The 27,504-nt window shown below is 39.4% G+C and overlaps 1 protein-coding gene across 1 annotated transcript; it reads right to left on the reverse strand.

Annotated features, from left to right (window-relative positions):
• Window positions 1-24,576, reverse strand: c17h21orf91 (chromosome 17 C21orf91 homolog). Its single transcript, XM_088321039.1, has 6 exons — window positions 24,427-24,576; window positions 22,602-22,747; window positions 13,814-14,314; window positions 12,026-12,088; window positions 6,675-6,869; window positions 1-940 (listed from the first exon to the last, which is right to left on the reverse strand). The coding sequence occupies exons 2-5, from the start codon at window positions 22,726-22,728 to the stop codon at window positions 6,697-6,699; spliced, it is 864 nt and encodes a 287-aa protein (XP_088177165.1). The 5' UTR covers window positions 22,729-22,747; window positions 24,427-24,576; the 3' UTR covers window positions 1-940; window positions 6,675-6,696.
• Window positions 24,577-27,504: the final 2,928 nt, after the last annotated feature.

Consider the following 27,504-nt stretch of genomic DNA (forward strand, 5'->3'; position numbering starts at 1 on the left):
GCCGCCTAACGTAGGGCTCTAAGCCTGAGCGGGAAAGCGGTACAGCCTGCGCAGAAAGGCCCAGGGTGGGCCCCTCTTCACTTGGGCCAGTGTGCGGAGTGACGGCCGCCTAGCGTAGGGGCTATCCTGAGCATGACGGCAGGCCGGCCTGCGTGTTCGGGTCCCGCTGCGACACTGGGAGGTCGCTGGTTCGCGCCTCGACCGAGACATACCTAATTGGTATAATGGCGGCGCCCTCTGGCTGCGGCTGCAATCGACTCGCTACAACGGGTCAGGTGTATCGACATTTCGTTCTGTGTACATTGTTACAAAGAATGACAATACAAAGGAAATTATTATTATTATTATTATTATGTAACCAACGTCTAAGACACAACATGGCCGAATGGCGACATCTTGTGGCCATTACTAAAAAGACTTTAGCTAATTGAAAAGACTCAGCACAGCTGAAACTTGGTCTTTTAAATATTAGATTGCTTGCTCCTAAAACGTTTCTTGTTAATGATCTTATTCGTGATCAAACTTGACCTGATTGCACACCCCGACTGAGCTTTTATCGTCGCCGGTGACTTTAATCAGACATGCTTAAGGACTGTACTTCCCAAATTTATTCAATATGTGGACTGTGCAACCAGGAGCGAAAAAAACACTGGACCATGAGTACAGTAACATCAAACATGCATACAGAGCTTCCCCGTTCCCCCACCTAGCTGGATCCCACCATCTCTGTCTGTTCCTCACCCCCTCATACACCCCCTCCGGAGAAAAACAAAGCCTGAAACAAGGACACTACAAACATGGCCTGAGGGAGCTTTCTCTCAGCTGCAGGACTGTTTTCACCGGAATTGCTGGGAGGTATTTGAACATCATGACCTCCAGGAATACGGTGGGGCCTCGCTACTTCGCGGTTCGACGTTCACAGGTTTAGAGCTTTGCGGGTCTAAAAAATAATAATAGTTTAAAAATATATATATATATCAATAGAAAAAATTAAAATATTGATAATAATGAAAAATATTACATTAAAATTAGAAATTACCGTTAATTCCGGACTATAAGCCGCTACTTTTTCCCCAAACGTTCAACCCTGCGGCTTATTCAGTGATGCGGCCAATTTATGTAATTTTTCTAACGGCCGCCAGCGGCGCTCGAGTACAAAAGGTAAGATTTAGACCGGTGGAATATATGCGCCGAGGAGGACTGCAACTTCTTGGCTTGTGCATACAGTAAATTAAATTAGCATAAACATACGCCCATTATGCAAAATGCAAAAAGAAAGGCATATGACGCAGTTTTCAAGCTAAAAGCAATCGAGCAGTCCGATAAAGGAAACAGAGCTACTGCACGTAAACTTGGCATAAACGAATCAATGGTGAGACGCTGGAAACGGCAGCGGGAAGAACTGGAGAAATGCAAAAAGACGGAAAAAGCTTTCTGAGGTAATAAAACTAGGTGGCCCGAACTGGAAGACCTTCTAGAAGACTGGGTGAACACACAGAGAGCAGATGGCCGAGGTGTTTCGACTGTGCAGATAAGACTGAAAGCAAAAACAATCGCCACCGAAAAGAAAATTCCGGATTTCAAAGGAGGACCGTCGTGGTGTCTTAGATTTATGAAACGAAAAGGTCTGCCCGACGGACAACTGTGTCAGCAACTCCCTCCCGACTACAAGGAACAAGTCGCACATTTTCAAATTCTTTCAAAAAAAGATAACAGAGAATTCAATTGGACCAGACGACATCATAAATATGGATGGGGTACCTCTCACATTCAACCTGCCCCTCACCAGGACCGTCAACAAGAAAGGAGAATCATCTGTCACGCTGAAAACAACCGGACACGAGAGAACTCATTTCACCTGTGTTTTGGGCTGCACTGCATCTGGACTGAAGCTTCCACCAATGGTATTTTTTAAGAGGATTACTTTGCCGAAAGAAAACTTTCCGAAAGACATTGTTGTGAAAGTTAACGCGAAAGGGTGGATGGTAGAAAGCCTAATGAAAGAATGGTTGACCGTGTGTTATGGCAAGCGACCGGGAGGATTTTTTTCATGGAAAAAAAGCATTACTAGTTTTGGACAGCAAAAGCGGGCTGACGGGAAGTGGAGTAAGAGTGAGACGTGTTTGTGGATACGGCCGACAATAGTGGAAATATATTTTTCCCACCCTTACCTTTGGAAATATACACTTTTTTCCTTGGACTACTTTCAACGGGCACCCGGACTCTGCAGGTCTGCATCAAACCTTAAGTACCGGTATCATTTTCCGTTCATTTTGCCGGCTGTTAGTTTTGGACTGTCGGGTATGGGTTAATTTTGTGTTTGTGTTGCATTTTTTCAATGTGGGCGCATGCGGCTAATATACAGGTGAGGCTTGTGTATGTACAAAATCGGTTTTCCTCCCGGAATGTAGTGGGTGCGGCTTATAATCAGGTGCACTCTATAGTCCGGAATTTACGGTACATTATTCAGGGATCAGAATTTTCCGCGGATCCGCGGATTTCCGCTGTTTTTGAACCCCAAAGGCATTCCGACTTTTTCACTTTTTCTCTTGCGTAGCAAACAAATTCAAAATCCGACTGTCTCACTCTTTCCTTTATTGCTCTGGCGCACCCTGGCGGCCGTTAGAAAAATTGGCCGCATTGTTGCTCAAGCTGCAGGGACTTAACTGCATTTGAACTTATCTTGCAGTATTTACAAAAAAATCAGTTATGTGGGCAAATTATTTTAATCTTCTAAAAATGTTACTTAAATGATAAATATAAGCATGGTTTTGGACAAGTAAATTGCCTAAAACCCAGGAGCTTGGGGGTGGGGGGGGCTTCCGCCCTGCTTTATTCCTGGACCCTGGCTATTTCAGCTGAAAATGAAAATCTCCATTCTGATCCCTGATTGTTTTACACTGAAACTTGGTTGAGAAATGTACAGTGATTTGTTAAAGAAAGACCCGTCGCTTATTGTTGAAGGATTTGATTTCAAGGCTAGCAGAGGATGGTTTGAAATTTCAAGAGGAGGAATGGCATCCACAACGTGGTTCGACATGGGGAGCCATCAAGTTCGGACAAGACTGCAGCGGAAAAATTCAAGATTGACTTTGCGAGTTTTGTTGAACAAAAAAATTATCTTCCCCAGCAGATTTTCTACTGTAATGAAACTTGTCTTTTCTGGAAAAAAATGCCACGGAGGATGTACATTACACGCGTGGAGAAGTCCATGCCAAGTCACAAGCCAATGAAAGATCGATTCACGCTTTTATTGTGTGGCAACGCAAGCGGGGATTGTAAAATCAAGCCTCTACTCGTTTATCATACGGAGAATCCCAGGGCATTTAAGGCCAACAACATAATGAAAAGCAAATTGCTTGTTATGTGGAGGACAAACTCCAAGGCTTGGCTAACGAGGCAATTTTGCACCGAGTGGGTGCATGAAGTTTTTGGGCCTGAAGAAAATATTTGGTGGAGAAGAATTTGCCACTACGCTGCCTTTTGTTAATGGATAATGCCCCTGCATATTCTACAGGTTTGGAGGACAGCTTGATGGAGGAATTTGATTTTATCAAAATTAAGTTTCTGCCTCCAAATACCACCCCTTTACTTCAACCCTTGGACCAGCAAGTTATTGCCAACTTCAAGAAGCTTTACACAAAATATCTCTTCCAAAGGTGCATTCAAGTCACAAATGACACTGAACTGACCCTGTGCGATTTTTGGAGGCACCATTTCAACATCGTGCACTGCATCAACATCATCGATAAAGCATGGGAGGCTGTGACCAATCGGACGATGAATTCTGCTTGGAAGAAGTTATGGCCCGAGTGTGTCACCGAGCGCGAATGCAAGGGTTTCGGTGTTGCAGGGACCAGCACGAGTGCTCCTGTTGAGGAGGAACCCGACCTTGTTGATTACATTGTGTCTGTGGGCAAGAGCTTGGGCTTGGAGATTGACAAAGATGATGTGAAGGAACTTCTAAACGAACATCAAGCCGAGCTCACCACAGAAGACCTCCTCCACCTTCAGAATGAGCAGAAGAAAAAGTTGGAGGAAGAGATGTCCTCTGGGGAGGAAGAAGCAAGAAAGGATGCCCCGACGTCCGAGATTAAACAATTGTGTAACAAATGGGCCGAGTTCCAAAATTTCGTCGAACTCCACCACCCCGATGAAGCTGCAGCAACCAGGGTCATAAATGACTTTAATGACACTGTCATGAGTCACTTTAGAAAAGTGCTAAAAAGAAGGCAGAAGCAAGTGTCATTAGATCGGTATTTTAAGAGAAAAGAACATCCTTCCAAACAATAATTTTCCTTCCTCCTCCATCCCTCTCCCCACCGTCCAACTGCGCCTTCTGCTGACCACCACAAAGGTAAGAAATCCTATTCATAATTCTTTTCTTTATCCTTTTTTTTTATTTTTACACGTTCATGTTAGCGTAATATTTCGTACGGAAGATTACGATAACGCAAACGTACGATTAGCCTGGGTTAGCTTTATGTTTTCGTTAAACATTCAAGGTAAACATTTAGGGTGTTGGAACGGAGCCCAACATTCAGGGTGTTGTAGCGGAGCCCCCTTTCCAATGAACCGCTCACCACTTGTTGTGGAGACCCGGGTGCTAAATGACTTGTAAACGACCCGATTTTTTTATTTTTACACGTTCATGTTAGCGTAATCTTTCGTACGGCAGATTACGATAACGCTGTAAACATTCAGAGTGTTGGAACGGATTAAAACGATTTAATTATTTTTAATGGGAAAAATGATTTCGGTGATCGAACAAATCGGTTTTCGAACAGGGTTCTGGAACGGATTATGGTCGAAACCAGAGGTGCCACAGTATACAACTTTGTCCTACATTTGGAACTAACAGACACAGAATTTCAAAATTACACCCACAAAAATCAAAATCTGAGGGTAGGACCAGTTTATCAGTATTAAGACACTATTACTGGTCTGGCAAAGTCAGGGCATAGTGAAAAACCTGTCTCCACTAAATGCTTGAATTTTGTTCTAAGACACTCCATCGGAATCCTGAACCAGGTTAGAGATGTTCTGGGTTTACCGATGACCTCTATTAAGACACCTTTCTGCTTCAATCACTTATTCTTACCCTCACGTTTAGATAAAGTTTTTCATACCTGGAGAGAAAAGAGTTTATATTCCATTGAAATTTTATGTAAAGACGGGCAGTTTGCATCGCTCATACAGTTGCGGGATAAATTCAGCTTGCCTCGGTTGAATTTTTTGCAGTATCTTTAAATTAGGCATCGTGTCCTATCTAAAATCTCAAATTTGGGGACAGGATCTAGGTAGCAACATAGTCATGTGGGACAAATATTTAGTAATAGTACATTCCTGTTATGTCAACATCAGCTAATTCAGTTTAAACTATTCTAAGTCCAGGCTACACAGTTTCTATCCTTCTGTTTCTCCACTGTGTGGCTGACGTAAAATGTCTGAAAGTACATTATCCCAAGCTTTTTGGTCCTGCCCCTCTCTGATTGGAAACTGGTCCAAAATATTTGACTGAAATGCTAAGGCCTATGACAATCCCCTGTTAGAAGCGGATCTAGCCATTTTGGGCTGTTCACGGTCAACAAAAAGGCCTTCCTGTAGCTAAACAGCACTCACTGATGCTGGGAATGACTGTTGCCAAAAGATTGATCCTGGCGGAGTGGAAGTCATCCATTTCTCCTTCATTTCAGAGGTAGGTTGCTGACATGCTGTCGGTCATGGAACACTGAGATTTCTGAGGACCAACTAAGCCAGGAAATTTCAGACAATCTTTGATCTAGTTGCCTTTGGTAGTTACACACAGACTGACAAGACAAGTGAATGTTATATCAGTCTCCAGTCGTTTTGAAGGATTAGCAAGGCAATGCCGCAAGTTTCCAAGTGTTTATATGATGTATAAGCAACTATATCTTGTAATAGTTTTGACAGATGTAAGGTTTATGTACTTAATTTCTGTGAATTTATTGGCACTTGGTCTCAATGTCTGCAATGTACTTTTTGCAGTTTAACATTTGGAGAAGCAATTAAAGCTACAGTTACACGTCCACTGTGGTCATGTTCCTTCTTTGATAGTTTAGCTCGGTGTCATATGGATGACGCTACACTGTTAGTTTTTGGTCAAAATGAAAGATAAGTCATGTTATTTTTGTTGAATTTCTCATTTATTTACTGTAAAAGGTTTCAGGGAGCTATTTAAGTTTTTATGTACCTTTATAAGAGGTGCTGCTAAGCCTAATTTTATTTCCTGCACTGTTAGTTTTTGGTTCAAGTGGTATATTAGTCATGATAGTTGTGTTGAATTCTATTTCATTTACTGTAAAAGGTTTCAGAGAGCTGTTAAAATGTTCTTTGTTTCTTTTTGCACGAATAAAAAAAAAATACAGCCATTTTTAAGCTTTTACCGCAAGTGAATATCAGCTCCAAAAATCGGTTATCATGCTCCTCTTAGACTAATAATCGGTAATAACCCTGAAAAAAACGTATCGGATGATCCATAGTATATACAAAAAGTTTTTTTCTCTTAAAAGATAAAATGGTGCGGCTTATAGACCGGAAATTAGGGTCTATGGGTAAAAGTCAGTTTGTCGCAAGGCTAGCCCTTAATGCTGAGCACAGTGCTGTCCTCACGCAAATGAGGACGATTTCTTCTCAGCCTTATTGCAGCGTACATCTTTAAGTTCTACCGTAGCTTCACTCCGGAAGGTTTCCGGCGCCGTTGGTTTTGCCCCCTGCCCTGCTAATGTGCAACCAGGGCAGCTTGGCGCAGTTCTTGAAAAGCTGCTCGATGGCGACGTGGCGTACGTGCAGTTCGGACGCCAGTGAGTCTTTTTCCTGAACGGCCTCTGTTAGCTCCTCAAACACCTCTGCGGTAACAACAAATACATTTTGTCATTAGTGTAAAATATATCTATACAGCATTCCTACAGCTTAAGGCAAGAGGAATTCAGGACTTTTAGTGACTTTTGAAATCAAATTTAACACCAAGTCCACAAAAAAATAATAGAAAAGAAAACCCCCACAATTTTTTGCACACAATACATCATGCCTTGTACACATTACCAGGCCCAGCTTTAAGCTACTGCAAAAAAAAAAAAAAAAAACGTTCGTCGGACAGCCAATTCTTGTAAAATTTAGACTTTCCCCATTGTCCAAACTAAACATCTCTGTTCGAAGTTCTCTGTGTATTGTGGGTAGACATAATACACGTGTCTACTCTGAAAGGCCCGACTGAAACCACATCACCGTTTTGATAGTTCCGTTTTTGTGGTCTTGCCATGTTGCCACCTAAGTAAATGGTTATTTACAGACGCTCCCCTACTTACGACCATTCGACTTACGAAAAACGATAGATATGAACATTTTTTTCGGGATGTCGAAAAATATCCAGACATTGCTGTAAGTTAGATTTAGAATTGTGTGCACCTTTTCCAGAGTACAGGACATTACTGTATTGCTCCTTTCCGCCACGACCGGCAAGTGAGAGGTCACCCAACATGTACCCCGAAGAAGAAATCTGCTTCCTTTTCCTAGTTCGTGTGTAAACATTTTATACTGTATTTCCAGCGCGCTAAGAACTTTGACATTTTTATTGTTTAATATCTCGTGCATCCACTCAATATGGTTGGTGTAAAGCCAAGAAAAGATGAGAGACTTTTTTTTATTTTAAATGAAATAAGAAAGCCTGGTGCTGTTGAGAAAATGGTTGGATCGCTTTTTTTCAGCCACTTTTTACCTCAAAGGAGGGAGTACCTTAACTCTTGAAGCCCAACTTCCACAAGTAAGTTAAACTTAACTTTATCTTTATAGAGCATAATAATTTATTAAAACTTTATTTATCAGTACAAAACAGTACAGGTTACTTATACAAGCCATAAACATACTTATATAAACCTTAAACATTATTATTGAACACAACGACTTCGGTGAGCTACTTCGGCTATATATTTTCCCTGTATCCTGTTTCAGACTGAACTCGATGTTTCTGTGATAAGCGGTGCTGATAATGGATGGAATGGAGTGTATATTTTTAAATTAAACTCAATTCCAAGTGTTTATTGTCATATGCACAGTAAAGTTGCGAGCGAAAATAGAAACTAAGGAATGGTTGGCATTTCTTGAATCCCAAGTCTTTAACCTTCCGAATGATGGAACAATGCATTTGAGTGACATCGCACGGACACCGCATCCGCACGTGTTCTCGACACGTATTTGCGTCTTTGCAAGCTTTGGGAATGTTAAGGGGGTAATAAGTTTGACTGAACTATCTGACTGTTTTGTCGACGTTCCCATTGTAGCGCCTTATAATCCGGTGCATCTTATGTATGTCAAATATAGGACCAAAAACTATTTTTTCGGGGTGCGCCCTATAACCCGGTGCGCCTTATAGTGCGGAAAATACGGTAAATCAAAACCAGACCAAAATATACCCCCAAAAAACACAAAAAGGACCAAAACACAGCATAAAAAGTAGTAAAGTAGTAGCAGTGGTAAATGTGAGTTGTTCCCTGTGTTGACTGGTGTTAGACAGGGTGTGATGTCACCATGGCTGTTTAATGTGTACATGGATGGTGTGGTGAGAGAAGTGAATGCAAGAGTATTTGGCAGAGGTGTAGAGATGATGGATAATAGTGGAACGGTGTGGCAGGTAAGTCAGTTGTTGTTTGCAGATGACACAGCGCTGGTGGTTGATTCTAAGGAAACATTGAAAAGGTTGGTAATGGAGTTGGGAAGAGTATGTGATAGGCGTAAGTTATGTATGAATGTTGGGAAGAGTAAGGTGATGGAGTGTTCACGTGATGGATTGGGCATGGCATTGGAAATAAGGTTGCATGGACACGTGCCTGAAGAAGTTGAAAGCTTTAGGGATTTGGGTTGTGATGTGGCTGCAGTTGGTGGAATGGAGTGTATTGCACAGAGTGAATCAAGGAAGCAAGGTTTTGGGTGCTCTGAGGAGAGTATGCGTAAAATGAGTATAAGTATGGACTGTTTGAGAGTGTGGTTGTGCCAACTGTGTTGTATGGTGCAGACTTGGAGCCTAAATGCAGATTTGAGAAGGAAATTAAATGTTTTTGAGATAAAGCGTTTGAGGAGTATGTTAGGAGTGACAAGATTGTATAGATTGAGAAATGAAATTGTTAGAGACAGAACTGGAGTAAGAGTGAAACTGAGCAAGCGTGTGGTTATGAGAGTACTCGGTTGGTTTGGACACATGGAGATGATGGATGAGGAGCATAAGTAAATGGAAGGAGACCAAGAGGAAGGCCGCGATTGGCGTGGATGGATGGTGTTATGAGTGCACTGCAGGAAGGAGGTCTCAATGTAGTGGAAGCTAGAGCTCTTGTTGGTGATAGGGATGAGTGGAGAGGAGAAAATAGTGGGGTCGCGTACTAAGGAATGGGCAGGGCACCTGTATGATGCGGCAGGGGTAAAGTGAAAGCTGTTGGGCCCTGCTGTTGAACAGAAAAGTGTGTTGTGTCACCCTGACCAGAGTGTCCTGTTTCATCTGGAGGGACGAAAGCATGACCAACTTGGGTGCCTAGGTGCTTAATTTGTTTGGGTGTTTGGGCATTTGAGTTAGACATGGTCAAGGTTTTGTGTTTTTTGCTACTCTTTTCCTTTTCTTTGTTTTTGTATATGTGTTTGTCTTGCCGTCGGTCACCCCTCTCAAAGGATAGGACCAGGGTAGATAGATAGATCGTAAATGTGTGCTAGTCGTCGTGATTACCATCTTGAATGATTGGACATAAACAACTCTAAAAGCGGTTTCAGGTGTGTGAGGGCATGGCGCCTTTGGCGGTATGCGCTAGTGTGTGCTAGCGCTGCACAATTTTGAGAAAATAACCTAATTGCTATTTTTCAGACCAGTATTGTGATAACAATGCAATTTTTGATTTTAAAGTACATTTTCTACGCTAGTTTTGTGTGTGTGTGCGTGTTCGTGTGTGTGTGTGTGTGAGGACTTAATCCTTGGATGCATAACAGTACATACACTCTTCTATGAGTGCGGTTGAAAATTAGTGGGGGAACAAAAAAATTAAATACTAATGGCTTCATGTCGTTAACGTTTTTTAATGTTGTTTTTTGCATTAATATATATTGTTTGAACTGGGTTGTACAAGCAAATAATGAAAGTAATTCCTGAGATACGTTTTCTTATTTTACTGTATATTTATCATTCTTTATTTGAAATATTTTTTTTAAAAATATATAAGCTCTAATCTGTTATTTGTAATAATTTATTACATTTGGTTCATTCTATTTAGCAGAACATTAAGAAAATAATCATTATCCTTTAAATGATCAACGATTTCAAAGATGATTTTCTTGTATAATCATATTTCATCTACTTCCTTTTGTTCAAATAAAAAGATAAATGTTAAAAAAGAAAAATGACCCGAAGAGAATTATTTACACTAAAATAAGAACATTTTTAAAAACATTTTAAAATGATGATTTCAAGGATTATTTGTCAGATTTTACTCAAAGCACAAGTTACAGAAATTTTAATCGATCATTAGAAAAGTAAACATTCTACAAAATTGTAAAAACATATGCTCATTTTAAACGACATAACAGAGTGTCCCTTTAGGTCATTTGAAAAGAGAAGTAGGACAGTTACGATGTAAAAAAATATCAACAAAGCACTAGTAAGGAGGAGTAAACAATCAACAGGCATTCATAGACCCTTTAATCTGTTTGTAAACATCGTGAAATATCGAGTGGGCAGGGCTTAGCCTGGAGGCAGAAGAGTACTTGCGCTGGTTAGAAGACAGAGGAAAAGAAAGCTGTCGTAGCCGCTAGTTGTCATCATGTTGTGTGTTTGTGTGCCAGAATAGGAGAAAAAACTTGAGTAATTGTAAATTTAAGTTTTACAGCAGGGGTCTCAAACTCATTTCACTCGGGGCCTGCGTGACATTGGGCCACATTGGCTTTTCAAGAGCAGAAATTCACCAAAGGATACATGTAAAATACATCGAATGTTGTTTGAGCTTCAATTCAACAGCATTGACCATCTCCTACCACATTCCAGTAGCCTTTTGTTCCGCATTTCAATTTGAATTAAATGTATTGTGTTCATTTTGCAAAAAAAATATGATGAATCAAAAAATGTGTTTAAACTTTGAGTCTGTAATGTGAACGCACTGCGTGGGTCTTACCAGGAAGTATCTAGCCAATCATACTGCAGGGCAAACATATCAATCTCTTAGTGCAGTGTTTTCAGTACTTAATTTCATACTGTGCTGTGGGAAATTATCTAATTTTTTGCCTGTGCAGCACACACCTTATATTAGTTAGGAGAAATGAAACGTTTATGATTGTTGCTATTGAGTCTATATTACCTAGTAAATTGGCAAAGTACCAGTATGCTATTTTTTCAGCTTCAGCTAACTGCGTGTAGTCTAAATGCCAACGGTAGCCTTGTAAACACTGCTCGAGTCGAAAATAAAAACAGGTATGCATCACAAACAATTGTTGGCAATATAATCAAAGCATTTTATTAGATATATTTAATCATTAATGTATATAGTTTTTTAATACATACACGGTATATTTTTTTACTGTATGTCCAAAGATAGTTTGTAATGTGTGCCTGTTTTTGTTTGACACACGCAGTGTTTACAAGGCTACTGTTGGCATTTAGGCTACACACTAACAATTAGCTGAAGCTAAGAAAATAACATGATATTTTACGGATATAACAAGTAATATTGACTCGATATCAACAATCATATTTTTTTTCTTTTACCTGATATAAAATGTGAAACCAGAGCATTTTTGATGAGCGCCTCGCTCCAATCTTTTTGCTTTTATACATTCACAAGTCTTTTTCTTTGACCAGGAGTGTCTGCTGGGATCCGGTAAAACTTTAATTCGCGATCACAAATGTTTTTGATTCAATTCTGGCACACAAAGAAGAAACACGACCTCACACGTGACATAGGCCATGAAAGGGTCTATATTGAAGTTAAAAAACGGTGTTTCAAAACATCAAAATGAAAACTACTCTTTGCTAACTTACTTTGAATCTTCACGAGGAGCTCGGTGTTCAATTGATGGAGCTCATCCACACACATTTTACTCACTAGAAACAAAAACAGTAATGACAATCATTTGGAATATGTCCATTGAAAACATTGACATTGTTGCATTCGCAATTTACAAATCCTAAATAAATTGTCACTGCACATTACGGCTGCATGATTTTGGGAAAAATGATTGCTGGGATGGGCTCCAGCACCCCCGCGACCCTACTGAGGATAAGCGGTGCAGCTGATGAGATGAGATGAGATGTAATTGCGTATTTTCAGACCAGAACTGCTATCTCAAAGCGATTTTATTTTTTAACTTTTTGTAAAGTTCCTTTTCTGTGCTAGATTTTTTTTTTGTGAGTACTCAATGCATGACCCACCAGTGCACACACTCTATCTAGGTGGTTGTCAGAAATTAGTGGGGAAAATTAAAATACAAATGACATCATGTCATGAACATGTTTTATAAGGAATCCCTGAAATATGATGATATTACAACTTTTGCCTATTTTTTAGGATTTTGAAAATGAAACCCAACAGGGTAATTTTTGATCCCACAAATGCTTCTGGGGTTTAGTACTAGAGACACTGTTAAGAAGCAAATACATGTATGTATGATGACACTAGTCACTGGCCCTGTTGGATTCCCCAAATGGCTACTTTTTGGGGATCTCCGGGCAGTGGGCAGGGGACATCCTGAACTGGTTACCAGCCAATCGCAGTGTTGGTAGCATATGGAGTGATTTATTTTAGTTGGGGACAAAACCTCAGAGTGTTATCTTTCTAAAGGAAACAAAAGCGTCCAGATTCTCCAAAGGTTCAAGAACAGCACTCAAATTATTTTTAGTACGTCTTGAATTGAGATTTTAAGTGTATTTAACCGTAATGTTAATTAAGTTCAATTTAAGTAAACAAGCACAGTATTTATGGATTTTTGTCTCTGTGCATAATTGGTTTTAGAGAGGACATTTTGATTTCATATTTTTATAAACCTGCAGTATGTTCAATAAAATAAATATTTTTAATTTTACCTATTTTCTTGTCTTTTTTTTATCATGTGCCACATAATCCAAATAAACAAATAACAACATTTGACTAATTGTTTCAATAGTTCGGAACCAGTTGACTATTGAAATAGTATTTAGTTGCAGCCCTATTGAGCCACAAAGAAGGTAAATTCCCCATCAGTAGCACATGTTTCAAATTGCGTGCTCTCTTGAAATTTCGATGCACTTCTTGTTTTAAGTTAATTTAAGTCATGTTGTATTTTTTTTTGACATTTTCATTTTTCCATTGTTAAAAAAAAATTAGGGAGCCATCTAAGTTTTTATGTAGCTTTATACAAGTTGCTGCTAAGCCTAGTCTTATAACCTGCTCTGTTAGTTTTTGGTTCAAGTGAAAAATTAGTTATGTTAGTTGTGTTGAAATTCAAATTTATGTCCTATAAAATGCTTCAGAGACCTATCAAAGTTTTATTTGGATTGATAACAAATATTCTGTTTCTTTATGCATTACTAAAAATTTCTTAAACCAGTTTTTAAGCTTTTACAGCACATAAATATCAGCTCCAAATATCTTATCGGCATTCTCTTAATGCTAATAATCGGTTTTAAAAAACCCACATCGGTCAATCCGTAGTTTTGAGTCAAGATTCATTTTTGTTGTTTAAATTTTGAAAAGCGGCAGATTTTAAAATAGTAGGTAGACGTTTTTAAGAAGAGAAAAGCTTAACAGGTATAACAGGTAAAGCGGTAGTTTTGGTAGGGGTGGCAACTCACAAATATCTCTGCTGTATTGTTCGCGCTCCATCTGGCCTCCCCCTGATGACAGACATCGTATATGATGAGTTTTTCTGCCGCTAGTGGTCCAAACGTCACCCTGCGAGCTCTGCAGCATCCTTAGTTCCTTGGCTGTGCAGTGCTCCAACATCCCCACAGTGTTGTTGGGCAGACCAGTGGCTTCTACTGCTTCCCATCGAGGGACATAGCGGGGCACTTGGTCTTCGGACTGAGGCAGCAGTTTGTGGTCGCTCTGCTGGGTGTAGCCAAGAAGCCGGGAGCCCCGTCTGTTCAGGCCATTGGGAGGGACATTATCTTTGTTCTGAGCATACTGGATGATGCTGTTCAGTTTTTGGCTGAGGGCCAGTTTAATGCCCTCATAGGCATTTCGGGAGATTTTGGAGTGAGACAACTTCTGGTTGGCGATGAGGTGATATTTCTCAAAGCAATCCCTGTGGCCACGTAGAGACTTTGAATGCAAAAGAGTGGCCGCAGAAACACCTGAAAAAACAAAAAAAGATTAACCCTCTTATTACCTTGGGAGCGCCGGTGGCCCTGTTTGAGCTATTTAAATTACTATTTAAATGACTGCAACTCATTGAATCAATGTAATTTTCCAAACACCCACAAGGTCGCGGCAACTTTCCACAATGGTATCTCACAGGCATCCACGTGTGGCACCAGACCAATCACAGGTAGGAAACGACACAGTAAGTAACGCATTTTGTAATATGTTTTTTTGTTATCTGTAACAAATAATTTTTTTCCTAAAAAACATTAAATTGTTTGAACATTACTTTCTTTCATTTTAGTTTCATTTTATTACATTGTCATAAGACAGAGAGATGGGACATATTGGCAAATATTGAAGAGCTGAGTTTTTTCTGAAAAAAAAAAGCCAATAATTATCACTCATAACATGATTTCTATCTCTTTTATGCCAAGATAACAAAAAAATTCCAGGCAGCCTTGTATGATACTTGGTCAGTAAAGAGTTAATTTGCACGAGTCAAATTATAAAAATAATTACGGAATTTATCTGTATATAATGCATTTTTTAACCTAAAAAGAACTCAGAGTTTGGGTGCACAATATACACGAGGATTTACAGTAGTATATTACCGTATTTGTGCAATGATTGATCAAAGAATATCGCTCACCACACTTGCAAAATATAGGATACAAAGGGAAAGCGCCAAAACCTAACCACTGTGGTATAGATGACATCCATCTTGATCTCATTATCACTATTTTAATTCCTGGTAACAGGTGATGAATATTAGAGAATGAAGAAAACACAAAGTTGTCCAGAAAAATGTAAACAAATGCAAAAAAGCACGACGCGGAAAACGACTCTTTGGTGTATCTGATGATGGTAAACTTTATGAAAGTACCGTGTTAATAGTATAAGTTGTCAATAAATGTTTTTTGTTCAAAAATGTTTGTCCCTTACAATACTAAGTTTGAGCTGAGAAAAAGTGAAACAAACTTTTAGGACGATTTTTAATGAAAAATTGGGGCTTCGCATTGTACCTGAGCGTGCGTTGTACTTGTATCTGATTAAAAATAGCATGCTCAAACTTAAGAACTAAACCCAAATTTGTCTTTATACGAGCCGAAATGCATTTTAAGCCGGTGGCTTAAACAGCCATTAAAAATGCTGTTTTAGCTCTACTGCATATTGTTTACGTCACGTTTTAGATTATGTGACCATTCAAAATGGAGACTATCGGAGCGATTACAATAACGCGCACATATTTACTTCTGCATAGAGAGAAAACACGAATGAGGGCTAGCTCATGTATGTGAACCCTATACTTCTAGATGACAGCGAAAAAATAATGGTCAGATTCATCAATTATTAAAATAATCGTTAGTTGCAGCCCTATTCAACAGACTGTGTTTTCCACAAAATATTGACCAATAATTCGGCTGAAAGATGTAAATTTTTATCCAGGGCCCTGATTATATATTCCTAATTGAATTTTAAGATTTTGGGAGAAAATGAAGTACAACAAAACCTCTCTCAATTCGTCTGTACGTTGCCATGTGTTTTAGGGTGAGGGATGTTATAAAGCACTTTTATCTTAACTAGAGTGAACAAAATAGACACAAAGCAATTTAAAATATGTTAAATAGGTCAGTCAGAAGTTTTGTAAAGCAAAGTTTATTGTTGTAGCTTAACAGGTATCCGTACAAACAATTCCTAATACTTTTTTTTAATCAATAACAATATTTCATCAGACGGAAAAAAAAAACTCATTTTGAAGAAACTATAAATTGAACTAGCTAAAACAACCCAGGACTACTAGGCTCAAATCAATAAAGACTCAGATAGGGGGGTTCAAACTCCGTCAGAGCTGTGGTCTGGGTGAGGCCGGGCAAAAATGTTTTTTCCACAAGAAAACGTTTGATTAAAAACACACCACTCTTCTTGAGTATCTTTTAAAAGATGCTACACATTTATAATAAAAAATATTATCTAATCTAAAAATAAAAAACAACAACAATTCATATGAAAATAAAAATCAGTAATTAATCCATATTTTGCGTCGACTACATATACATTAAAGAGACAGTCTATATTATTTGACCACCAGATGTCACTATATTTTGTAGTGCAACCGAAAACGAGTAGTGAAAAAATGAAAAACATGAAGACTCAAAGTGACCAAACTTCATCATTTTCTTCTCAGTTTTTGGGCCAGCCTTTTGTTAGGTTTTTGTTTTTTTCTGCCTACCCGTAGCAAAGACAGATCAAGGACAACTATGTCGTCAGCTCCCTCTAAGTGAGGCTAATATTATTTAAAATAAATGCAATTTTCTCCACCTACAAGTATTTTAAAACATGCACATTTATATCATAGTTCATATCACGACACAGTGTCCGTTTCAAATTTCTTATTAAGGTAAGGGCCTCAAACTATTAGTCCATTGGCAACAATCGGCTCCTGTGTTGAACGTTTGAGACCCCTAACTTAGATCCCCTGTTGTGTATTTGTACTTGAGACTAACAATGTTAAACAAATTATGTAAAAGTACTTTTAAAATGTAAACAAAGGTAACAGGTAGCCTTCAAAGGTGTGTTGGTGTTCATGCAAAACAAATCTGTCATTCTAAGAAATGATGATTATTAATGAGAATAATTGCCCATTCCTCTGAAAAAAATGTCAGTTTAGCTTGACCAGAGTACAGTATGTTCTTGTGCTATGGCAGCGATAAACACTGTTTGTATTTACTTGAGGTGGTTAATGAGCCCTGCTGTATACAGACGAGTAAATGTTTTGGACCATTACACAAGCATACATAGTTATCTATTTTTATCTTTGAATATTTATAGGCCAACTGCCGTACATCCAGAGCTGACCTTTATAATGAACGGATTAGTCTCATGCAAATGTGTCTCGGACGATTATCGTGTCTGAAGCGTATAAATGGAATCCTGCTTTTCAAACGAGCAGATGTTTTCCCGACTGTGACCAATATTAAAAACAATTTCAGTCCTACTAACTGTTAAGATAGCATTCTCTTTCTTGGTGAAAAGATAAACTATTGACTCACAACCGAGGCAGAAAAAGAGCCTCGCTCCTACTAAGCAGCTTAGGACTGCTGAATGCGGTTGTCTTTTACAGTTGTGTGAACGGACTACTCACTGGAGGGTAAAGTGGATTGATAAAGACAAATGCACAGGTTAAACATACTTTTTACAAAGAGATAAGATTACGGATTTAGTTGTGCTTCTCAGTAATGTGATTTGCACGGTTAGGACTTGCCATTTCGGACAAGTGTTAAATAATAAAAGTAAGCACTTTTGCAAAATTGCAAAGTAATTTCTGTTTCTTAAAAACAAACAAATAAAACTAGAAAAAAACATACATCCATCATTTTTTCACAACTTGCGCAAACTATATGCTTGAAAAAAATATCCAGGAAACGGTAAAAGACAGACAGCACACATGACTATTCTGATGCATGCCTTTGGCTAATAGACACAGAAAGAATCTTCATGACATTTCTTCTTACCAGCCTTAAAGATAGAATACTGCTACAGCACTCCTATAAGTTGTAAAAAACACACTGTTGTATTCATGGACATAATGCATTAAAAAGTGATTTTTATTTAAAGGCCAAATGTACTCAGGAAAAGAGCCATTATTCTCATGCGAGCCATAAATTCCTGTGACTGATGACATAGTACAAACACCTATTTGTTTATCAACAGTCCGGCGGCCCACCGGCATGCTGTCTGAACGGTAAGGGGTTAAGCCTGTGGCTTTAAATCCAATCCGGCTCGCACAAAGACAAAATTGAGTTTTGTTTTTAAATTTTACCATGTGGCTTTTAATCTGGTGCGCTCTGTAGTCCGGAATTTAAGGTAATTTGGTGAAAATAACTAAATCATTTTTAGCAGAACTTGTGGGCTGAAGCTCCTCAGTAAGTAAGTAATAGACAGCCGTTTCCTGGATTTGACTAAGAACAGAAACCAAAATAATGTTAAGTTTTATACTTGACTTTACCTCACCTCTTACTGAAAAATGGTTACTTCAGTATCAGTATAAAATCATGTTTTGTTGGGAAATTTAAAGTAGTTATTAACTGCGCATTTTGACTCAAACATAGAACAGCTTGACAAAGCGACATTACGTACGGACAAATCTTTTTCAATGTTGAGTTTTCCCTAAAACCATTATGAAAACATAGCACTCTGGACCCACAAAAGCACCAAAAGGCAGAGTAAGATGCTTTCTAGCGCCCAAAAACTTGAGACTTCTCATGCCTAAGCAGTGGTTATATAAAAGCGGGACTACGTCAAGGGGGACGTGCGCATTTGACATTGGGGAACGTTTCTTTTCTTTTTTTTTTTCTTTTCTTTTTTAATCAAGTGCAATTGCACCATCACTACAATAGGGAAGCAGTGGCACCCTATTAGCAACGTGTTTTGTTTTCGTTTAGCCTTCATATAGCATATATCAAAGAGTAACAGCATTGAGTATTCAGTGTTGACACGAAGTAGAGTGGACCCTCAAGTTACCCCATGAAAAAATATTTAACGACCCCTAAATCCTAAGACAAAAAATTTGGCGAAGCCAATTAAGCTTTACTGCGACCACAGAGAGATATGGGCAAAGATTGGTGTGCTTGCTATGTTAAAAATGTTGGCAGTGGAGAGCACAAAGTCAAATAAATTAAGCTGTAATGTCAAGACATTACACCCCAATCACACTTAATTTCTTTTAAGCAAAACATTATTTGTAAAAAAAAAAGGAAACCTTTGTAATTACAGTATTTTTATTTGTGAGACATATATTTGAGCCTGGGCAGCACGGCGGCGCAGTGGTTAGCGCGTGTGCGGCACAGTTCTAAGATCTTGGGAACCTCCTGTGTGGGTTCAAATCCAGCTAACGGACTTACTGTGCGGAGTTTGTATGTTCTCCCCGTGCTTGCGTGGGTTTCCTCCGGGCACTCCGGTTTCCTCCCACATTCTAAAGACATGCATTTCAGGTGGATTGGCCGGTCCAGATTGTCACTAGGTGTGAATGAGCGAGCGAGTTGTCTGTCCCTGTGTGCCCTGCGATTGGTTGGCAACCAGTTCAGGGTGTCCCCTGCCCACTGCCCGATGATTGCTGGGATGGGCTCCAGCACCCCCGCGACCCTACTGAGGATAAGCGGTGCAGCTAATGATAGAGATGATATTTGAGCCTCTAAATAGTTTTTTTACATTTTGGTTTAAATATATAATGGAATATTTATTAAATTATCAAAGGATTTTACTATGCGGATTTTGACTATCGCGGGTCCATTTTGTAAATAGACAGTTTTGTTGTCTTTAAGACCACAGAAGCTCCATTGTTCTCAGTTGGAAGTATGTTCCGGGCTATGCAACTCTGTACTAACTACAACTCACATGGTGCAGTGGAGCAAACAATGTGTCTCACAGTGGGAAGTCTCATTTGAAGAACAGGCACCAGAGAGGATTGTAAATATAGGCCTTGATTTTGGTGCTGTTATTTACAAAGAAACAGAAGAAATAGACGGAAAGAGTAGAAAGGTTTGCCCTTTCCTAATATTTAACATTCAAACAGTATCCTTTTTTCCTTTAAGTCTGTGCAGTAACTATTAATACACATATGGATTTGGACTTACATACAAAACAATTTTGAATATTAGATTGCTTGCTTCCAAGGATTCACTTGTTAATGATCTTATTTGTGATCACAATCTTAACTTGATCAGTCTTTGTGAAACCTGGTTGAAACCGGATGAATTTTTACCACTTAATGAGGCTTCGCCCCCTAACCATGAGAGCTCTCATGTGGCACGCTCTTTGAAGAGGGCTGGCAGTGTTGCGCTTATTTCTGAAGTCCCACCAAAATTTACTTTCCGTGCCTTTAATAAATATAAGGCATTTCAGGCTCTTGTCATGCGGTCCTCCTCCACGTCACCACCGATTTTCGTAGTGGTTGTTTATCTTTCCCTGGAACCATACTTGGTTTTCTTAGATTAATTCTTAAGAGTTTTATTGTTTGTGTCATAGGGGCACCACTACCTGTGGTGTGTCATGGGCAAGTACAGCCTGGTGGTGACCATCCCTTTCAAGTCCAACATATGTTTCAACCAGGTCTCGAAACTATGCAGACAAAATGATAATTATGGGGGACTTTAACCCTTAAACAATCCCTTAAAATTTGCCTAAAATTCCAATCCAGGACGTACCCTAAAGTAAATTGACTGCTGTTCTTGCCCGTTTGACCCACTTTCGGGATCTTTTCGGGATTCTTGGACCTTGATTTTTAAATATCATCATTATATCGCTATCCTCGGGTGTTGTTCCAGCGAATTTTAAAATCTGCAGTTATTAAACCTACGCTTAAACGACCCAACCTTGACCCAGAAAGCCAAACCTACTGATTTTTTCTAAAATACTTGTGAATTAATGACTTAATGTCTGAAAATAATTTATTGAATTTATGCAGTATTAATTCAGGGCAAATCACTCTACTGAGACAGCCATGGTTAATGTACCCAATGATCTTCTCCTGGCAACAGACTCTGCCTTTGACACAGTGGACAATAATATCTTACTATTGGCTGGAAAAATGGATTGGTCTCTCAGGAATGATCCTCTCCTGGTTCTAATCCAACCTCCCAGATAGGATGCATTGTTTCATATATATAGTGATATGACCCCTGGGCCTTTTAGTGTTACTTGTGGCGTTCCGAAGGGCTCAGTACTTGCCTCCCCTACTTTTATTCATTTAAATGCTACTGGTAGGTGACATTATTCGCAAGTACAATATCAGTTTTCATTGCTATGCAGATGACACTCAATTATATCTTCCAATGGAGGAATCTGCTCCATTAAGTTGTGGAAATTTGGAGGCCTGCCCGAGATAAAAATATGGATGTAACTTAACTTCTTGCACCTCAACCCTGAAAAAACTGAAGTGTGAGTTATTGGTCCTTTTAAATGCCATGACTAGTTTTCAAACACAGCTCTGAACCTTTACAAATGTAATATCACCCAGAGTGACTAAGTTAAAAAAATCAGATGTTACATTTGACCTTAATCCGTCCTTTTCAGTTACACATTAAGAGTACCGTATTTTCCGCACTATAGGGCGCACCGGGTTATAGGGCGTACCCCCCAAAAATAGTTTTTGGTCCTATATCTTCCATAGATAAGGCGCACCGGATTATAAGGCGCTACAATGGGAACGTCGACAAAACGGTCAGATGATTCAGTCAAACTGATTACCCCCTTAACATTCCCAAAGCTTGCAAAGAAGCAAATATGTGTCATAGACACGTGCGGATGCGGTGTCCGTACGATGTCACTCAAATGCATCATTTCAAATATCATTCGGAAGGTTAAAGTCTTGGGATTCAAGAAATGCCAACCATTCCTTAGTTTCTATTTTCTTTTTCGCTCGCAACTTTACTGTGCATATGACAATAAACACTTGGAATTGAGTTTAATTCACTCAACATCAAGATCGCTCTAAAACAAGATACCGGGAAAATATAAAGCCGCATAGCTCACCTAAGTTCTCACGTTCAATAATGATACGCAATCATGGTCTTCTTACAACCGTGAGTGTAGTAAATCCAGGAGAGTAAAATGTTTACAAACACAGACTAATGAAACATGTTTCTTTATGGCATAGTTTAGCAAGCTTGCTATTCAGTCATCTTTTTCGGCCAATTGCAGGGTTTGTTTTGGCCCTCGAGCCTATCCGAGGCTCCGAATAACTTCAGCCAATAGCGATCGATTTAACGGATGACTGACACATCTTTTTCGGCCAATTGCAGGATTTGTTTTGGCCCTCTAGCCAATCCGAGGCTCCGAATAACTTCAGCCAATAGTGATCGATTTGACTGATGATTGACACATCTTTTTCGGCCAATTGCGGGGTTTGTTTCGGCCCTCTAGCCTATCCGAGGCCCCGAATAACTTCAGCTAATAGCGATCGATTCAAATGATGATTGACACATTGGTTAGCCAATGAAACGCCGGTATATAAATCCCAGCATACACCGCGGACTACTCCACGTTCGGGGGGAAATCGAGTCGGCGGCTGTTGCGTAAGTTGCGAGACCTTGCAATTTAATATTGAGCCATATATAAGGCGCACTGTATTATAAGGCGCATGGTCAGCTTTTGAAAAAAAGTAAGACTTTTAGGTGCGCCTTATAGTGCTGAAAATACGGTATTATTAGAACAGCTTTTTTCAATCTTCAATACATACAACTTCTTGAGATTAAGGGCTATACAAACAGACAATCCTACCTTCAATGCTAAGGTCAAAGCAGACATGGCAGAAAGATAAAGTCCCCGAATATGTTTCCAGCTTGCAGACACTGCAGATATTGTCGTCATTCAGATCAATGTTCACAAACTGCTCCTCTTCGTCCATGGCTTCTTGCACAAAACAGCTGTGACATAAAACACAGGTCTCAACACAAAAAGCTTTCACAACCTCAAAGCACTTCCTTTTTTTTACCTTGTCAATATTTTGCCTATTTATCCTGACTTTTTGTTTTACCTTTTCTCTTTACCTTTTCTCTTTTATATCATGGAGTGCCATGTCTAATCTCATAAACAATGTTTATTATGTTGATATCAATGCCAAAAACGACAATTAAAATTCAAAATTTTAAATGCACTGTTTTTGTTGTTATTTGTTTTTTTGCAGTTTTATGAGTTCGCCAAAAAGCAAAATCCTATCCAGACTCAAATAATTATTTGTGATGGAAATTCTGTACATGATAAAACTATAAGATAAAAAGATATTTTAATGAAATAAAGTATAGTAATAACTCACTGTATCACGGTTTACTTTCAGGCGTTTCGCTACTTCGCAGATCTTTATCATGCATTGTGTTCTGCATTGTGATTGGCTAAAGAGTCACCACGCCCCTTTTTCTGTATGTCTGCCTCTGCGTCACTTACGTTGCGGTCAAAGTTGTAGGTCTGTCCAGCTGTTTATAAATTATGTATGGGCAAATCTTTTCTAATTTTGTGTTTCTCTAAACGCATCATGTCAACAAAACAATCAGGAGCCACAAAAGCAACAAAGGTTTGAGGAAGCTGATTTGACCTCTTTAAAGGTAAAAGTCTTTTTGTGCCACAAATTTCCATTAATATCCACATGATGACGACAAAATATCGTATGAAGTGACAAAGTGGAGTCCTAAAATCATTTCAACTTTTTTTTCCCTGAATTGGTAGTGCAATAAAGCAGCAACTTTTTATAATTTGACAGAACAGAAGTTATTTGTAAGTTAGATGATTTTTGGTCTTTTATTAGGAGCCCCCAGGCTCTACTTGCTCAATGCACACTACAGGAAGTGGTGCCCCAACGATCCAGGTGGTTAAGGGATCCGTGAACTGTGACTTGTAAAATTATAATTACAGTACACCATACCTGGAGAAAAAGAACGTCCTGGACAGTACCCAGAAATGGAGAAAGCGATGTTTTAGTGGATTGACGCGCAGAGACAAAATGGATATGGAATGTCCTGGAGCAGTGTTTGTTAGCAAACTTAAGATAGCACAAGCCAAGACATGTGGAGGACTTTCTGCTTCCGCAAGTTGTTGTACAGCTCCTCCTGTATTTATTTTAATATCAATGTGAGGCTATTGTAAAGTATTTAGGGGGGTTGGCTTCTAAACGAAGATAAAAGGTAATTCCTAAGTAGTTACTTTTGGAGTAACGCACTACTTTTCGGTGTCCGGGGTAACCGAATTATACTGTATTTGAAACGAAGTTACAAGTAACTATAACAAAATAATGTTTTTCAGTAACGCACCAGACACTGTTCACATGATACTTCAAGATACAGATTGGATAAACGACTGTTGCCATAACATTAACTGTAATGTAGTAGCCCTATTAGCAACTTAATGATACTCCAAATTAACGTGAAATCAGATTTGTCTTTGACTTGTAAGATGTTGTTCGGCGTACAAACAATATAACGAGTTTACTTTCGTCTAGTTCAAACAAATCATAGCAGACAATAAGTTAAGCTAGCTAATAGCATAGCCCCGAGTGGTTGCAGCTGGATAATTCTTGACCGTTATTCGGCGTTGATGAGCACAGATGTCTTACCCAACGAGTGTCGCCAACTCCCGCTTATCCTACAAAAGGCGCCCGCGGGCTCGTGGTCTGTTTTGTCCAGCCGCAGTACGGTTCTCTTTCGGACGGGAAGGGACTCGGAAGATCAGATAAGAACCACGCGTCACGGCAAATCCCAAAACACTTCGCACACACTGCTCGCCCCCAACTGGAATGTACCACTAGTTTATCACTCGGTCAGAGTAAACAAAGGTTGTTCGATTTTTTTTCACAAAAATGTTTAACCCCGTTGGGATGTCACAACCTCACAAGAAACATAAATGTGTGTTCTAGTTGTAATATTTACTCTTACCTTGAGTAAATTACTTTTAACACACTAACAATCTTAATGCAAACATATGGTATTGCCCGCGGTGTCGCCATGTTTCCTCTGACCTCTGCAGGTAGTCAAAAATAGTAATGATAATGATAGTGATAATAATGATGATAATGATAAGAATAATAACATTAACAATACTCTAATAATAATTATTATTATCATAACAATAATGATAATCGTAACAACAACAACAATAATAATAATAATAACAACAATAATACTTGTAAAGGACCACATTCGTCCTTGTGTTTTGTTTGAGTAAAACTATTTAAAATTTGTCAACAATAAAGATAACCGTAATAACAACAATAATGATAATAATAAGGATAATAATAATAATGTCATATTGTCTCATTAGCTGCACCGCTTATCCTCAGTAGGGTCGCCGGGGTGCTGGAGCCCATCCCAGCTATCATCAGGCAGTGGGCAGGGGACACCCTGAACTGGTTGCCAGCCAGTCGCAGGGCACACAGGGACAGACAATTCGCTCGCTCATTCACACCTAGGGACAATTTGGACCAGCTATCTCCCATCTCATCTCATCTCATTAGCTGCACCGCTTATCCTCAGTAGGGTCGCGGGGGTGCTGGAGCCCATCCCAGCAATAATCAGGCAGTGGGCAGGGGACACCCTGAACTAGTTGCCAGCCAGTCGCAGGGCACACAGGTACAGACAATTCGCTCGCTCATTCACACCTAGGGACAATTTGACCGGCCAATCCACCTGAAATGCATGTCTTTGGAATCCGGGAGGAAACCAGAGTGCCCGGAGGAAACCCACGCAAGCACGGGGAGAACATACAAACTCCGCACAGGAAGTCCGGTAGCTGGATTTTAACCCACACAGGAGGTTCCCAAGACCTTAGAACTGTGCCGCTGTGCTGCCCATAATAGAAATAATAATAATAATAATAATAATAAATGATGATGATAATGATGATGATGATAATAACAATAATACTTGTAAAGGACCACATTCGTCCTTGTGTTTGGTTTGAGTAAAACTTTTAAATTTTGTCTTGTGTCTTAAGAAAAACCTAACTTTAATGTTTGCTCAAAAAAGAGAAAGAAGTTGTGTGTATGGACTTGGATAGGTATGGGTGTCGAATGAATTTTGTCCTTGAGTGACACCGTAGCTATAGAAGAGGGAGACAGATAAAGGTGAACCCTCAGGTGTTGTTAATTAGGAAGCTGCTTTGTTTAAACTTGAGCCACAGAAGATTTTTATTCTCCAGTCTCCGGCTTAAACGTTTTCATTTGCAAGAAAAGATAGATAGATAGATAGATAGATAGATAGATAAGGGCTGTGACAGAAAAAAAACACAAATATTTAAGCATCATTGGTGAGCTAAGTAAGGTATGTTTTTTTGCTTGTCTAATTGAAGTATCTTTGTAGCATTGTGAGTTTGTATTGTCATGTACTGTATATTTTGATGAATGAACGCTTGTTTGGATATTGACGCGGAGTTGTTTGTACTGTGAAGACTGCGAGCTGACTTGGTTTTATGTTTGTATAACATCACAGTTTTCACATTTCTACGGTGAACCTGATTACTACAACTAAGTAAAGAACACCTTAGGCATCAGACCTGTCGGCAGTAAATGCATCCCTGCCGTGATTTGCATCCCCTAGCTACTATAACCACTTTTACCTCGTTTTCTCATTTTTATATCACTTTTCGGGTATGTAATGGCGAACATATGACCAAAACCACTTCGTCTTGCATTTGTTGGGAATGTAATACAATGTAAACCATTCTGTCTTTGTATTTGTAGTGGATGTAATCAAACGGTAATGCACACCGTATATACAGGGAGTGCAGAATTATTAGGCAAATGAGTATTTTGACCACATCATCCTCTTTATGCATGTTGTCTTACTCCAAGCTGTATAGGCTCGAAAGCCTACTACCAATTAAGCATATCAGGTGATGTGCATCTCTGTAATGAGAAGGGGTGTGGTCTAATGACATCAACACCCTATATCAGGTGTGCATAATTATTAGGCAACTTCCTTTCCTTTGGCAAAATGGGTCAGAAGAGGGACTTGACAGGCTCTGAAAAGTCAAAAATAGTGAGATATCTTGCAGAGGGATGCAGCACTCTTAAAATTGCCAAGCTTCTGAAGCGTGATCATCGAACAATCAAGCGTTACATTCAAAATAGTCAACAGGGTCGCATTAAGCGTGTAGAAAAACCAAGGAGCAAAATAACTGCCCGTGAACTGAGAAAAGTCAAGCGTACAGCTGCCAAGATGCCACTTGCCAACAGTTTTGCCATATTTCAGAGCTGCAACATCACTGGAGTGCCCAAAAGCACAAGGTGTGCAATACTCAGAGACATGGCCAAGGTAGGAAAGGCTGAAAAACGACCACCACTGAACAAGACACACAAGCTGAAACGTCAAGACTGGGCCAAGAAAAATCTCAAGACGGATTTTTCTAAGGTTTTATGGACTGATGAAATGAGAGTGAGTCTTGATGGGCCAGATGGATGGGCCCGTGGCTGGATCGGTAAAGGGCAGAGAGCTCCAGTCCGCCTCAGACGCCAGCAAGGTGGACGTGGGGTACTGGTATGGGCTGGTATCATCAAAGATGAGCTTGTGGGGCCTTTTCGGGTTGAGGATGGACTCAAGCTCAACTCCCAGTCCTACTGCCAGTTTCTGGAAGACACCTTCTTCAAGCAGTGGTACAGGAAGAAGTCCGCATCCTTCAAGAAAAACATGATTTTCAT

This window comes from Urocampus carinirostris, chromosome 17 (genome assembly GCF_059441175.1).
Source record: "Urocampus carinirostris isolate Australia breed hairy pipefish chromosome 17, RoL_Ucar_1.0, whole genome shotgun sequence".
Lineage (NCBI taxonomy): Eukaryota > Metazoa > Chordata > Actinopteri > Syngnathiformes > Syngnathidae > Urocampus > Urocampus carinirostris.